Source organism: Sturnus vulgaris, chromosome 23, assembly GCF_052056855.1.
Source record: "Sturnus vulgaris isolate bStuVul1 chromosome 23, bStuVul1.hap1, whole genome shotgun sequence".
Taxonomy (NCBI): domain Eukaryota; kingdom Metazoa; phylum Chordata; class Aves; order Passeriformes; family Sturnidae; genus Sturnus; species Sturnus vulgaris.
Genome location: NC_142265.1, coordinates 2,119,844 through 2,132,924, shown reverse-complemented (window position 1 = coordinate 2,132,924; position 13,081 = coordinate 2,119,844). Strand labels below are relative to the sequence as shown.

The 13,081-nt window shown below is 42.6% G+C and overlaps 1 protein-coding gene across 15 annotated transcripts in view; it reads left to right on the top strand.

Annotated features, from left to right (window-relative positions):
* PRDM10 (PR/SET domain 10) overlaps nt 1-12,089 on the top strand; it is a 44,402-nt gene extending 32,313 nt beyond the window's left edge. For all 15 annotated transcript variants that reach the window (XM_088178083.1, XM_088178082.1, XM_088178081.1 and 12 more), the window contains 10 exons: nt 31-186; nt 899-1,078; nt 1,959-2,069; nt 3,029-3,229; nt 3,789-3,932; nt 4,986-5,156; nt 6,385-6,522; nt 7,137-7,305; nt 7,913-8,025; nt 8,796-12,089. In XM_088178083.1, coding sequence (XP_088034209.1) covers nt 31-186; nt 899-1,078; nt 1,959-2,069; nt 3,029-3,229; nt 3,789-3,932; nt 4,986-5,156; nt 6,385-6,522; nt 7,137-7,305; nt 7,913-8,025; nt 8,796-9,032 — 1,620 coding nt within the window. In that variant the 3' untranslated portion in view covers nt 9,033-12,089. The remainder of the gene's footprint in view (nt 1-30; nt 187-898; nt 1,079-1,958; nt 2,070-3,028; nt 3,230-3,788; nt 3,933-4,985; nt 5,157-6,384; nt 6,523-7,136; nt 7,306-7,912; nt 8,026-8,795) is intronic.
* Nucleotides 12,090-13,081: the final 992 nt, after the last annotated feature.

Here is a 13,081-nt window from a genome sequence, read left to right as displayed (position 1 = left end):
ACTTCATTTTTCTGTGGTCTGACGTTTTAGGTCAAGAAACATGTGCGCAGTTTCCATTCTGAGAAGATTTACCAGTGTACAGAGTGTGACAAGGCTTTCTGCCGCCCCGACAAGCTGCGACTCCACATGCTGCGGCACTCGGACCGCAAAGACTTCCTATGCTCCACTTGTGGCAAGCAGTTCAAGGTGAGGTGGCTCTTGGCTGGATCACTAGTAGTACAAAAACAACTATTCCTTACCCTCCTTCAAGGAGATAAGCTTATGTTCTCAAAGGTGGAAGAAAATAACACGTGTAAACACGCTAGACTTGCCTGTGAGTTGCATGCATTGCTGGGTGTCCTGTGTAAGCTGTGACATCCATTTCTGAAGGACAAGGGGCAAGGCCACCTCAGCATCTTACTTCAAACAGATCTTATCCCTAATAATTTAATAGCAGAGGAAGTTTCTATCTGCTCATTAAGAACTGGGACATCATATGCCTCCATTGCCAGTTAACCCAAACATTGCCATTGTTTGGGTTACGTTGCTTATAGCAATTCAGTTAAGAAACTTCTTGCTGATGCTAGTGGATTAATAATGTTCCTGGCCAAGATGCCTGTGTCCATGGCATCCATCTTGTCAGCACATGTCATCCAGATGCCTTTCCAAATCCCACCAGAACAGATGGAGCAGACTGTGAGCCAGGTAAACCGTGGTGGCAGCAGTCTGCTCCCTGTCACTGAGTGTGATGGGACACTGAGGGACTGGATACTTCTGGGTGAAGGAACACATTTTTCTGAAAGGAAAATTTCTCTCTCCCTGGGGAGAGATCCCTGAGCAACTTGAACTGAGGCTCTTACACATAATAGACAGTATGGCCGTTTCTGTGACATTTTTCTCCTCAATTTCTCCTCCCCAGAGGAAGGACAAGCTGCGGGAGCACATGCAGAGGATGCACAACCCAGAGAGGGAGGCCAAGAAGGCTGATCGGATCAGCCGCTCCAAAACCTTCAAGCCCCGGATTGCATCCACTGACTATGAGAGCTTCATGTTCAAGTGCCGCCTCTGCATGATGGGCTTCCGCCGCAGGGGCATGTTGGTGAGTGCCTGGTGCTGTTACAGCCTCTCTATTCTGATGAATAGATAAGGAATAAAGATGGAATTCCAGCATTGGAACACAAGGATTGTAAAAGAGTTTGGGCTGGAAGGGACCTTAAAGCTCATCTCGTTCCACCTACCTGCCATGGGCAGGGACACTTTCCATTAGACCAGGTTGCTCCAAGCCCCATCCAATCTGATCTTATCCAGCCAGGATGCTGGGAAACAAATTTTGGCAAATTTTAGCTGAGTTGAGGTGATACATCTTTTTTTTTTAAACCTGTGTGTTTTACCTCTTCAGGAAATTCGCACATTTTTACTGCCTGTGCTGTACATCTGGTTTGGCAGTACCATATTTCAACATTAAGTAATGCTGACTGATGTGTACTGTAGTTAAGTGGACATGAGATGAAAATACTGCCTTGTTCAGCCTTACTGCCTTAGTTTTTCCGACTGTCTTTCCTGGTTTTGGTTTCTCCCCTTTCTCGAGGGCCTCTTATGGCCTTGTCTTGTCACTGCCTCTGGGTAAAGGCTGTTCTGCAGCAAGAGATTATTTGCAAAGGTTTCGTGAGAGTTCTCATGTGGGCAGATGCCCTTTATACTACCTCACTCACAGCTATCAGCTACAAGACAGTTCTGGCAAACTATTTCACTCCTTCCTATCTAATTTTGGTTAGAGAAACTGTAAATGAGACCTAGCAAGACTACATTTATCTTCAGCAGTTAAATGTGAGTGCACAATAACCCTTTCAGCAGCAAATGCTTCCAGTGCTGCTGGCTTGCATCGTTCAGTTTTGGTTTGGCTGTTACCCATGTCTGGAAGAAGCACCAATCGTTTGGCTTCCAACTGTAATGCGTTCTTTTTCTCTGTTTCTCCTAAGGTGAATCATTTATCAAAGAGACATCCAGACATGAAAATAGAAGAGGTGCCAGAGCTCACGTTGCCCATCATAAAACCCAACAGAGATTACTTCTGTCAATACTGCGATAAGGTGTGTGGGAAGTTGCCTCTTGGAGGATAGCTCAGTCCCAGTCCTGGATGCAATCAATTTGCCTCTCCATAGAAATCTCTGGCAGGGTTTGTAGCTTTTCTGAGGTGCTTGCCAGCAACAGTGCTGCAGTGCTCTCCAAAAAAAAAAGACAAAATGCGCTCAGGCCAAGGCAGTGGAATGCTAATTGAAAGCTGCAGTTTTCCCCTTTCTGCTGTGTTTGGCATTGGAAAACTTGAATACTGTTATCCAGCAGACAGTCACTGACACTTAGTCTTGTGTTAGCCCAGGACAAAGTATCCTGTCTGTATAATTCCTGGCCAGTAAGTACTCTTGGTTTCTGTATCACTTTTAAAAGTTAGTCTTTAACACCTTTTACTGTAAGCTGCTTACTAGGTCATGTGCCAGTAATTCCCAGTGGTCAGTGGAGCCTGAAGCTGCTTTTGCAGTGCCTTTGGGTTCTTGCTCTTATTTTCCTTTGCCTTTTACGCCTGGGAATGTATTTTGACTGTCCATATCCTCAATATATCTTTCTGTGATGTCTTTTTCCTTTTGCTGGAGGGGAGAAAAAGTAGTTTTAATTATTAAATAGTATTTGTTGATGTGCCTAAAAAGAACTAACAGGTATGTTGTTCATTGAACTAAAACAGTTTGGTGCTTTGTGTCAAGTAGAGACATCGACCCTCATAACAAATTAACACTGGACATTTGATCTTCAAATATGGCAAAAAGGGTTTTCCTGTGGCATACAATACGTTCTCACAAGGCTTCTCTGTGCTACACAAGGAGTCAGTTGCTTTTACAAGGCGTATGTTCATGCCTTTTGTTGTAATTGTTTGGGGATTTAACTAAATGTGTTCTCTAAAGCAACATGCAGACCTTCCACATCAAGATAACCAGTAGCTGTTTCCTGTGCAGACACTAGGGTTGCAACATTTTAATTCCAAATTTTTGCCCTGCAGGTGTACAAGAGTGCCAGCAAACGAAAAGCACACATCCTGAAAAACCATCCTGGCGCTGAGCTACCTCCAAGCATCCGGAAACTGCGTCCTGCAGGCCCGGGAGAGCCAGATCCCATGCTGAGTACCCACACCCAGCTGACAGGCACCATTGCCACCCCTCCAGTGTGCTGCCCTCACTGCTCCAAGCAATACAGCAGTAAGGTATGGGGGGTTCTGGCTTCAGACAGCCTCTCCCTGGGCATACTCTTTCATCATGGTCTCTGTCACCTGTCTGTCCACAAGCAGAGCTCTTTTCTTAGTCAGAGTGCTAGTTTTGTGCTGTGTGCTGACAGTGCAGGCACAGTCTGGTTGTTACAGGGCCAAAAGATGCCATGAATAGAGGGTTTGTGCTGAAAAGTTACCAGGGCACGATCATGAATGGAAGGGCTTGGAAATTGCACTCTGCTAGTTATAGGGGAGATGAGCAGGGAAACAAAACACAGAAAAGATGACCTTTGGAAAAAAATCATAAAACACTTGGCTATGTTGGGGTAAAAAAAGCTGTTGAGGACAATACTTCACTGTCAGCTCTAATCAGCAGCAGGTTTATGATCCTTGTTTTCAACTTTGTTGACCAAAAGATCTATCTCACAGTGTGTTTCTTGATGCTGCTTTACTGAGGGAAACCTAAAAGCTGTGTTTGGCCAGGCTGTTGGATTTCCATGTGTTCTGAGCAGAATTACTGACTGTGCTTCCAATGCTCCTTTGCTTCTCTCTGCAGACAAAGATGGTGCAGCACATCCGCAAGAAGCACCCAGAGTTTGCTCAGCTGCCAAACACGATCCATGCACCACTGGCAACGGCCGTCATCAGTTCCACGCCAGCTGTTCTCACCACCGACAGCACGACTGGAGAAACTGTTGTGGTAAGGGCTGAGGCACACAAGCGCAGTGCAGGGAAGCACACAGAACAGGAGCCTTCTGGTATTAATAACTCTAGTTTGTTTGGCAAACATTACTTTAAAACCTGTATTAGGACATTATTTGAGATCACATCTGTTTTTGAGCCTGTGTTGTCCGGTTTTCCACTGTCAGGAGCTGTTAATTTCTTTCTGGAGTGTTAAAGATTTGTCTTTTATCCCCAAATCAATTTCTTTCTTTCATTCAGACCTACTGACTCCACATAATGAACTTGGGGATACGCATCTCTTGGATTTTCACTGAGAATTTTCTCCTTAACTGAGAGATGCACTTCCTGGCATTAAGAGGACAGTGACAGGGGACTGGATCAAACTGTGATCAGGGAGCCAGATCTTTTTGTAATCCTTTGGACAGCACAGCACTGAGCAAGATGAATCTCCAGTGGCTCTCTGTTAATGGATCAGCTGCCACAGAAGTGAAAGCTGAGACTAGAAAATGTGTCCTTCAGTGTTGCAGGATACTATGTAGTTTTAAAAGTCCCATTGATCACAGTTTAAAACTTCCTATCTAAAGACTAACTGGATAAAACACGGTTTTGCTTGAAAACTGAGAGGTTCAATCAGGATGCTTTTGGTTTCACAAACCTGATTAAGTTATGTACTAAATGTCTTTACACATTAGAAATACAGTTGTCACTCTGATGGGGGGGAAGAAAGGTTCATTATGTCCATGAATCACTTTTTGACTTGGAAACCAAGACAGCTCTTCACAAATACCAGGACTTTGGTTGTTTAACAGAATACTGGTATGTCACAGGATGAAAATAATTGTTTTTATTATGATATGTTCAGTTAGCCATTAATGATTCTGACTAGGATTTAGACAGAAGAGAGCAATTCTACTTTATGATACCTGGTGACTTACAACCCCAACGTCTGTACACATTAAGCTCCCTTAAATAAATGACCAGACCCACTGTAAGTGTAGATTAAAATAATTATAGCCCTGAAGTAGTACATCAGTGTGATGATGATCTGTACCTCTCTCTCCCTGCTCAGACAACAGATCTACTGACCCAAGCAATGACAGAGATATCCCAGACCCTCAGTACAGACTACCGGACTCCCCAGGGAGATTATCAGCGCATCCAGTACATCCCTGTGTCTCAATCCACAACTGGCTTGCAGCAGCCTCAGCACATACAGCTGCAGGTTGTTCAAGTGGCCCAGGTGAGTAACCTGATGGGGATCTTGTGTGCTTTTGACCCCTTCCCTACCAAGCCTATGTGTTCTTGGGGCTCTAGCACACAGAAGTGTAGTAAGGAGTACTTAGAAAAAGTGCTGAGCTGCTTTTTACAAATAAATCAACTGATAAGGCTTAGGGTTCCCTTCATAAACACTTGTACCAGGCAAAAATAGCCCTGCCAGTCTTGGTCAGCTTGCTGGAGATACATTGACACAGTCCTGAGTTAATTCTACCCATCTGGGCAGCCTTGCTCAAGTCTGCTCTAGGAATGTTTTCCAGCAATTGGAAAGGTGGGTCAGTGGGTGACCCATTTTCTGCAGTTCAAGACTGATTCGTACTTCTTTGTCCTCAGTGAGTCAGAGCCAAAATTTGGGACTACAGAGAGTGGTTGCTTGTTCCCTTCATAGCATCTATTAGAATATTCATTCTCTTGATGCTCAACAGCCCCCTAAAAATTAAACCAGAGTGTAACTAGAGTAACTGGTCTGAGGAAAATAGCTCAGGCAGCTGTAAGAAATCTAATACTCACGAGAGGAAGCAGAAACTACCATGTGTTTATATTTTAATCTGAAATTCTGTGTTCTCTCTGGCTGCTCATTACAAATCAGGTTATGAATTTGGTTAATAAAGGCCTAAACCATGGCCCCAGTTGATAGTGACTGTGGCTGTTGTAACGATACAAGAGCATGAACACTGATTCCTGCAGGTAATATTAGCAAGATCTTATTTTTATAAATATCCAAGACTTGTAATTCAGTTACTGCAATTGATATCATTAACAAGTGTTCCTCAAAAAAACCTTTAAAAACCTCTGAGCACTTGTCTTGATGCAGAGTTGTGTCAAACTACAGAACTGGATATGCAGATCTCAAGTATGTATACATTGTAGAGAAAGATGCTTACAAAGAAGTGGTTAATACTAATAGTGGCTTTTGAACCCTTTGGTTTAGTCCAGCAATTGCCACAAACAGCTTGTATGGTGTTAGGCAAGTCCTTTCCATTGGTATCACTGAGACAGAACCATCTCTGTGCTATTACATCTGTTAAATGTACTTTATCTCCTGGAGTGCAAAGAAACTCAGCCAAGTTCAACAGGTGTGCTCCACTAAGGCTCCTGCTTCATTATTCCAGACCTTGTGTCCCAGAAGAGATTTACACGACTGCTTTTGTCAAGAATTTGAGGTATAGACCTCTGCTTAATTTTTTCCCTAGGCTACCTCACCTCACCAGTCCCAGCACTCCACAGTTGATGTTGGGCAGCTCCATGACTCCCAGACATACACCCAACATGCCATCCAGGTGCAGCACATCCAGGTCACAGAGCCATCACCAGCAACTCAGTCATCACAGGTATTTCCATCTTCTCTTCAGAAAATGCTTTCCCTACTAGCCTGCTCAGCTGGCATATTGTATATGCTGATGCAGGGAATAGTGCTTTCTTTGTCATTTAAAGGACCACACGTGAAATGACTCACATTGAGATCATCAAGCAGTGCCTAGATGTCTTGGGGTTTATGGAGGTGTTTTGTTATGGGTTTGTTTGGATATTTGTTGTGTGGGGTTTTTTTCCCCCCAACAGTATGTACAAAGGAGAGATAAAAGATTGGAAACAGGCACATTGGCAGCTAAATGAAGTTTGTCAGTTGGAAGATGTAAATGGAAACTGGCATTCCTCAAATATTTGAAGTACAGCTCTTCATGCTCTTGGATAGAATTTAGCCTCTAATCTCAGGTCTCTGCCATAGACTCATTTTAGCAAGCAACAATATCACTATTTCAGTTTTCTGGTCTGAGTTTACTGACCATAGAGTGAAGCAAGCTGGAGGAGAGAGAAGAGTTCTTGTGTTTGATAAGCTCTGGAACCTGTCTTGTGTTTTCCTGTAATGAGAAGGTTGTATTTGTGACAGCACAGAGCTGTGTAATCTTTACTACAGCAAGAGCATTTGCACCATTTTTTTCTGTAGGTTGGGGGTCAGCCTTTGAGTCCATCCTCGCAACAACCTCAGCAGGAACTCAGCCCCTCACAGATGCAGACAACTACATCAACACCAAACCAAGCCCTCCAGCAGCAGCAAGGCTCCTCAGTCCAGCACACATATCTCCCCAGCAACTGGAACTCATTTCGGAGCTACTGTAAGTGTCAACAGTAGCTCTAACTACTTGTCTGGCAAGTTTGTCTGACTAACATGTGCCCCATGTCTCTAGCTACTAAATGTGACAGTGTTTTCAGAGTTCATTCAGCTTCGTGGTTAATATTCATAGATATCAAGAAGACAAGTGTAAATGGTTGTACCAGCTCTTCCACTATCATCCATACTGATCCAGTATATGGTTTGGGCAGGTACACTGGGCTCCTTTATTCCAAGGAACTTGCATACAGCAAGAATAAATGTATTGGATAGCTACTTGTTCAAATTTGGATGCATGCTTGAAAGAATTGTGTGGAAGAGGAGCATGACATGAAAATAATTTCTCATGTCCATGCAGTTCTGGATAGTAATTCTGTGATGATTTGAGTGAGAACAGGATGTGTTTTCTCTGCATGAATTGCAAAATCTCCAGCTGCTGTTAACTGGCAGCTGATATTAACTGGCATAATTCTGCTGAGGCCTGTATAGTTCTACAAGGCCTTGTATCACCTGAATTTCTATTCAATACCCATGGTTTCAGACTTTAAATCGTTGAAGGTTGTCTCTGAGTTTGACTGGAGGTCTTGATTATCCAATTTGCAATTTTTTAGCATCAGAGATTCAGATGATGACCATCCCCCAAGGGCAGTATGTAATCACAGAGACTGCTGTGGGTACCCCGGTCACCACTGTCAACACAGGGCAAGTGAAAGCAGTTACTCAGGTAAGGAAAACCATCATGGCCTTTTTTTCATCCAGAATATTATCAGGCATAAAGCTCTTCAGCTTGAAGGTTTAAAGAATGCCAAAATCATGACTGGGGCACAGAGTGGAGGTACCTAAAGAGGTGCAGACTGCACAGTATAGGGTTCATGTAACCTTTTGCAAGGCTCATGCTGTCTGGCTCTTGTATGTATGACTCCTTCCAATTTAAAATCTTCACTTAATCACATTTGTGGAACAAAATCAGTTAGTGGTACTGCTTAGTCTTAAAAATATTTATGATTAAGCAGTATCCATTAAACCAAATTTCAGAACAGCTTATGGAAACATTTCAGTAGCTTTCTGTTATCTGTAACATTCAGAAAATAAGAAGAGTTCCTGCTATTCCTTGTAAGCAATCCAGCATAAGGAGACAGGTCATTGGCCTAAGTTGATCTTGGTACTATAGGAATGCAACTTCTGCTAGAACATAGATAATGCAGGGAAAAAACCTTTCAAAATAGTTGAATTGAAAAATGGCTATTTTAATCTGTAGTGATGGTCTAATTGTGTGATGACTTTAACCATTTGTAAATTAACCAAAAGCCAAGTAAGCCCGATATCCTTCGAATCAAAGACAGGCACTATGTTGCTCTCAAATACATTTAAATGAAACAGAGCTTAGTTTAAAAGTTCCTGGTTCACACCAAAATGTCTGCCAGAAGACTATTAGAACAGAGAAGTTACAGAAGATACAGTGATTATTAATTACTTTCTATATTCCCCATGCAGACTCACTATGTGATATCTGAAGGTCAGCCTGATCTGGATGGTAAACAAAACTCCTCACTCTCCAGTGAGGTTCAGGTGGGAGTTTCCCAGCCCACAGCCCACACGGATCCCTTGGAATCCCAGGCAAGCAACCAGCAGCAAACCACCCAGTACATCATCACAACCACTACCAACGGCAGTGGCGGGAGTGAAGTGCACATCTCCAAACCCAGGACTTTCTCAGCAGAGCATGAGTGAAAGAGCCTCATGGTCCATTTGCTTGTCCTTGTCACCTTCCTGACAGCCCAGATGTGAGGGTACCCTGGGGCTCTATATGTTTTAATGTGTATGCTGACTTACCTTCCACTAAAATCCTGGAGCTCTTGTTAATGCTTTAAGAGGGTTTAATTCACAATGACTATGAAATACCCTCAGAATCCTTCTGGGATGCTTTTTATGCAGCTTTTAAGAAAAAGGACAAGAGAAGTGAAACCTCTGTTGGCCCTGGACTTTATTTTTGGCATGTCTGCTGACCCTTATTTTTCCTTTTTGGAAGTGTGTCCAGCAAACAATTTTATTTCAACTGTATGGGAAAAAGAATTGCTTAACTGAAGGCTTCCTGGCAGATTGTCGTATGTATATTTTTAACAGGAGCCATTAAACAGGAGAACATAATGTAAATTGCTAGAACATATCAGAACTGCTTCCTGTGGCTTCTAGCAGCCAAGGTGAAAAGGGGAGTGTCCCTGCACCATATGAGCAGACTGCCTGCAGAAGGGAGCAGCAGCAGCCAAGCAGTGGCTCCTGATGTCCCTGTATGGGGATGGAACAATGAAGCTGTGAAGATGTGCCGAAGCAGTCCATTAAATTATTATTTTTCCAGCCCTCCAGAACTGTTTACATGCTGTCTGCTCTGCCCTGTTTTACCCAGCAGTGCAGAAAGCAGGAAAAGCACAGTCTTAAACCCATGTTGTTTGGAACAAACTGATTGAAATCCTAGGATCACCTAAGGGTAGTACAGAGCCACTGTTACTTCTTTTCCCTCCAGTGTTTGCAGGGAAAATTTCTTTTTTGCCTGTAAGCAAAAAAAAAAAAGGCTCAGCTAAACCTGCACAGCAGCTTCTGTTGTGATCTAAGATAGTTGTGCCAGGAGAAAACAAGGATACAGAGCACTCCTCTGAAGGGACAGGGTCATTATCTCTGTGGCCACCTCAAAGTAAACATATTTCTCCTCTTCAAGACTAGATGGAGAGTTGGTTACTTTGATTTTTATTTTTTTTTTCCAAATAACCTTGTTAACAATGCACTGTAATTCCTTTGGACAGTTCTGAAAACAACCAGCCCTGGACTCAGGAAACATATAAGAAACATGCTAGTGGACCACTATTTATGGGACATAGAAAGCCATCCATGAAGGTTGCCTGATGTGATGGACCTGGTCTACGTGCAGAATTCATGTTTTATTTAGGGACCAGGAGAAAGGGAAAGTGAAGGTTTATCTTTTAAGGCCATGTAACATGTTTTTCCTTACATAGTTCTTCACAGGTCATCTTGGTTGGTTGTTTAAGGCATTCTGGTGGTTGCAAGAACATGACTAGAATTCCATTGACTCCTGATGGGATATACCGTGTATGTCTGAATTTTCATTCATTACTGGAAAACTCATCCCAGAACATCTCTGCATAACAGGATACATTTATTTATAAAACAAATGCAAAGAAGGGCACTGTGTTTTAGAGGCCCTTGGGACAGAAGAACTTGAGAGGTTTTTTTTTTGATTTGTTTTCTCTTGTACTGCACTGAGTGTGAATGTGGGACTGTTCCATAGGTATTCCCATGGATTCAGGTGTGGATTTTCCAGGTCAGTAAGAACTGCACGTTGTGGTATCAGGTCTTAGGAGTTAAAGCTCTTTGACATGAGAGAACTCCACACTCAGGCTGCCCAAGAGCAAATCTGGTTCCTTGTGGGCAAAGCCTTGTAGCAGGTATTGCTTTGGTAATTAATTTATCTGTTAATATGGCATGAAATAGTATTGAGATGAAATCAGTTGGCAAATACTGGCCAGTTCAGAAGTGTTCTGAGGTAACTTCGAAGTGACTTGCCAAAATGTGGATTACTTTGTTTCTGGGATTTCTTTTCTCTTGCTGTACTACCATACTGGGGCACTCATGAGCCAGGTAAAATTAACCAGAGCTCCCATTTGGTCAAGTGCAATGATGAGTGACATTGAATTCTGTGGCTTTGGCAGCCCTGTGGCAGTGTGGGCAAGCAACCACAATGCCCAGTAAGTTACTCCAATTCATGTTGCTGAGGATTTTAGAATTACAGTGTTGGGCCTTGCAATGTTGTTCATTGTTGTTCATGTGGGAAGAGAGTAGGGAGAACTTTATCTTGGCTTTTTTCAGGCTACTGCTGATTGAATAAGCCATAAATGCTACAAGTAGTAGGAAAATAACAGACTTGGAAATGGGAGACTAGGAATACTGGGATGCTGCCCTGCAGGAGCAATTTTAAGAGTCTTAAAAGTTTGGCAATAGATGAACATCAAATAGAGTCCCATTAATGATGTTGCAGATGTTGGGTTTAAAAACTATTCTGCTCTATTCACCTTTGTTGGAACGGTTCATGAAATGAGGACAGTTGTACCAGTTACTTAAATGAAAATTATTTAAAATAGAAAACCATTTTAAAACAGCCTTTTTGAACTCAAAGCTTCTTCATCACAGTTTTTCTGCCCTGGTGTAGCAGCACACTTGGGCTATTGGCCTGACTCCAGGTCAAGTAATTCTTAGTGCCCCAAGTTCAATGAATTGCCTGTGAAAGAAGCATGCCTAGAAATGGAAGAACCACAGATTTTCCTTCCAAAATAAGAAACTACAATGATTTGACAGATGGCAAAGGTTGCACAGATTTTTTTTTTTTTCATTTCTACAGTGCAGAAGGGTATAGGATGTATTATTACTGTTTTAAAACCCAAAGCAACCCAAAGATCTCTTAAGGCATGTCCCACAGAAGTGTAAATCCAGAGTCCTCTCAGTTGCCTGTAAGGTCCGTGTTTTGTTTGGAGATGCTGTCTCTTGGAGGCATTTTGGGTCAGATTCTGTATTTTCTTGGAGGAAAAAGAAAACAACCCCAGCCTGCACACCCTGATCTTGCACCTCTTGGACTGCTTGGGCCTCATCTGTTATTTAACTGTGTATGTTTATTGTACATTTGGTGACTGTTGTTGTTTTCAGAGTCTCGTGCAACCTGGCAGATGTAAAAAAAACTCAAACCAACCTGAAAATAATAAATCTGTTTCTCTTTTTTTTTAATCACTCGCAATGACCAATGTGTTTATTGGGGTAAGGTGTTTAGTGGAGGGTGAGTGAGGTGGGATGTGGATAAATGGGATGATAACAATAGAACAATATAGAAGTTACAGGGAAAAATACATTTGCTACTCTCTGGATGGAACACAGAATTTCTGACCTCCCACAACACAATCCAAGGGAAGATAAATGGAGAGCAGAGTGGAGCCCCTGTGTCTCTGTTGAAACCCTTGCAAAGTAAGGAGTTATTTTAAACTATTTTTAAATTTAAAAGGTAGTACTTTCTGGCTGATCAGCTGCACAACATCTGAAAACAGAGGGAGATAAGGATAATGTCCATTGCATCAGCAAACCATGACAAAATCCCTCTAGGAGTTACTCGTGTCCCCATCCCAGGGTTATCTCAGGTACTATCCTGACTTGTGCACTCCCAAGGTGTGACCGTCATTCACTAAGACGTGTGATTCAAGTGACTCAAGCTCCACCTAAACGCTCTATTTCTCCAATGGCAGAACCTGTGTAAAGAAAGTATGAGTTTAAAAACAGGGAGAAGTTAGGGAAGAGTCCATTGTAACTTCTGCACTTAATCTGTCTCTTCCTCATTGAGTAAGACCTGCACTCTTACGATTTATCGTGGGCCAGATTTTGTCATGGATTAGAGCTTGTCTGTACATTGCTTTACTGTCGCCTGCAATCCTGAACATAAAAAAAAGATTTTATTAAATTAGTATTACTCTGGAAACTGTTAATGTGAGTCCTTGGAGAGGGCTGGCAGTGGGTAAAGGCGTGGCGACCCAGGAAGAACCTCCCTTTGCTTTATGAAAATTTGCTGCATTAAAATTCAAAACATTCAGCCTTTCAACACTTCACTGTAATATTAGCACAGCATCTCAGTGAGTAATCCACTGCACAGGACTGCAGTCAAGCTCTATAAGTCTGCGACTGATAAGTGGTTTCAGCATTCCACACTACTGTATTTCCCGGGCTCCTCTTGC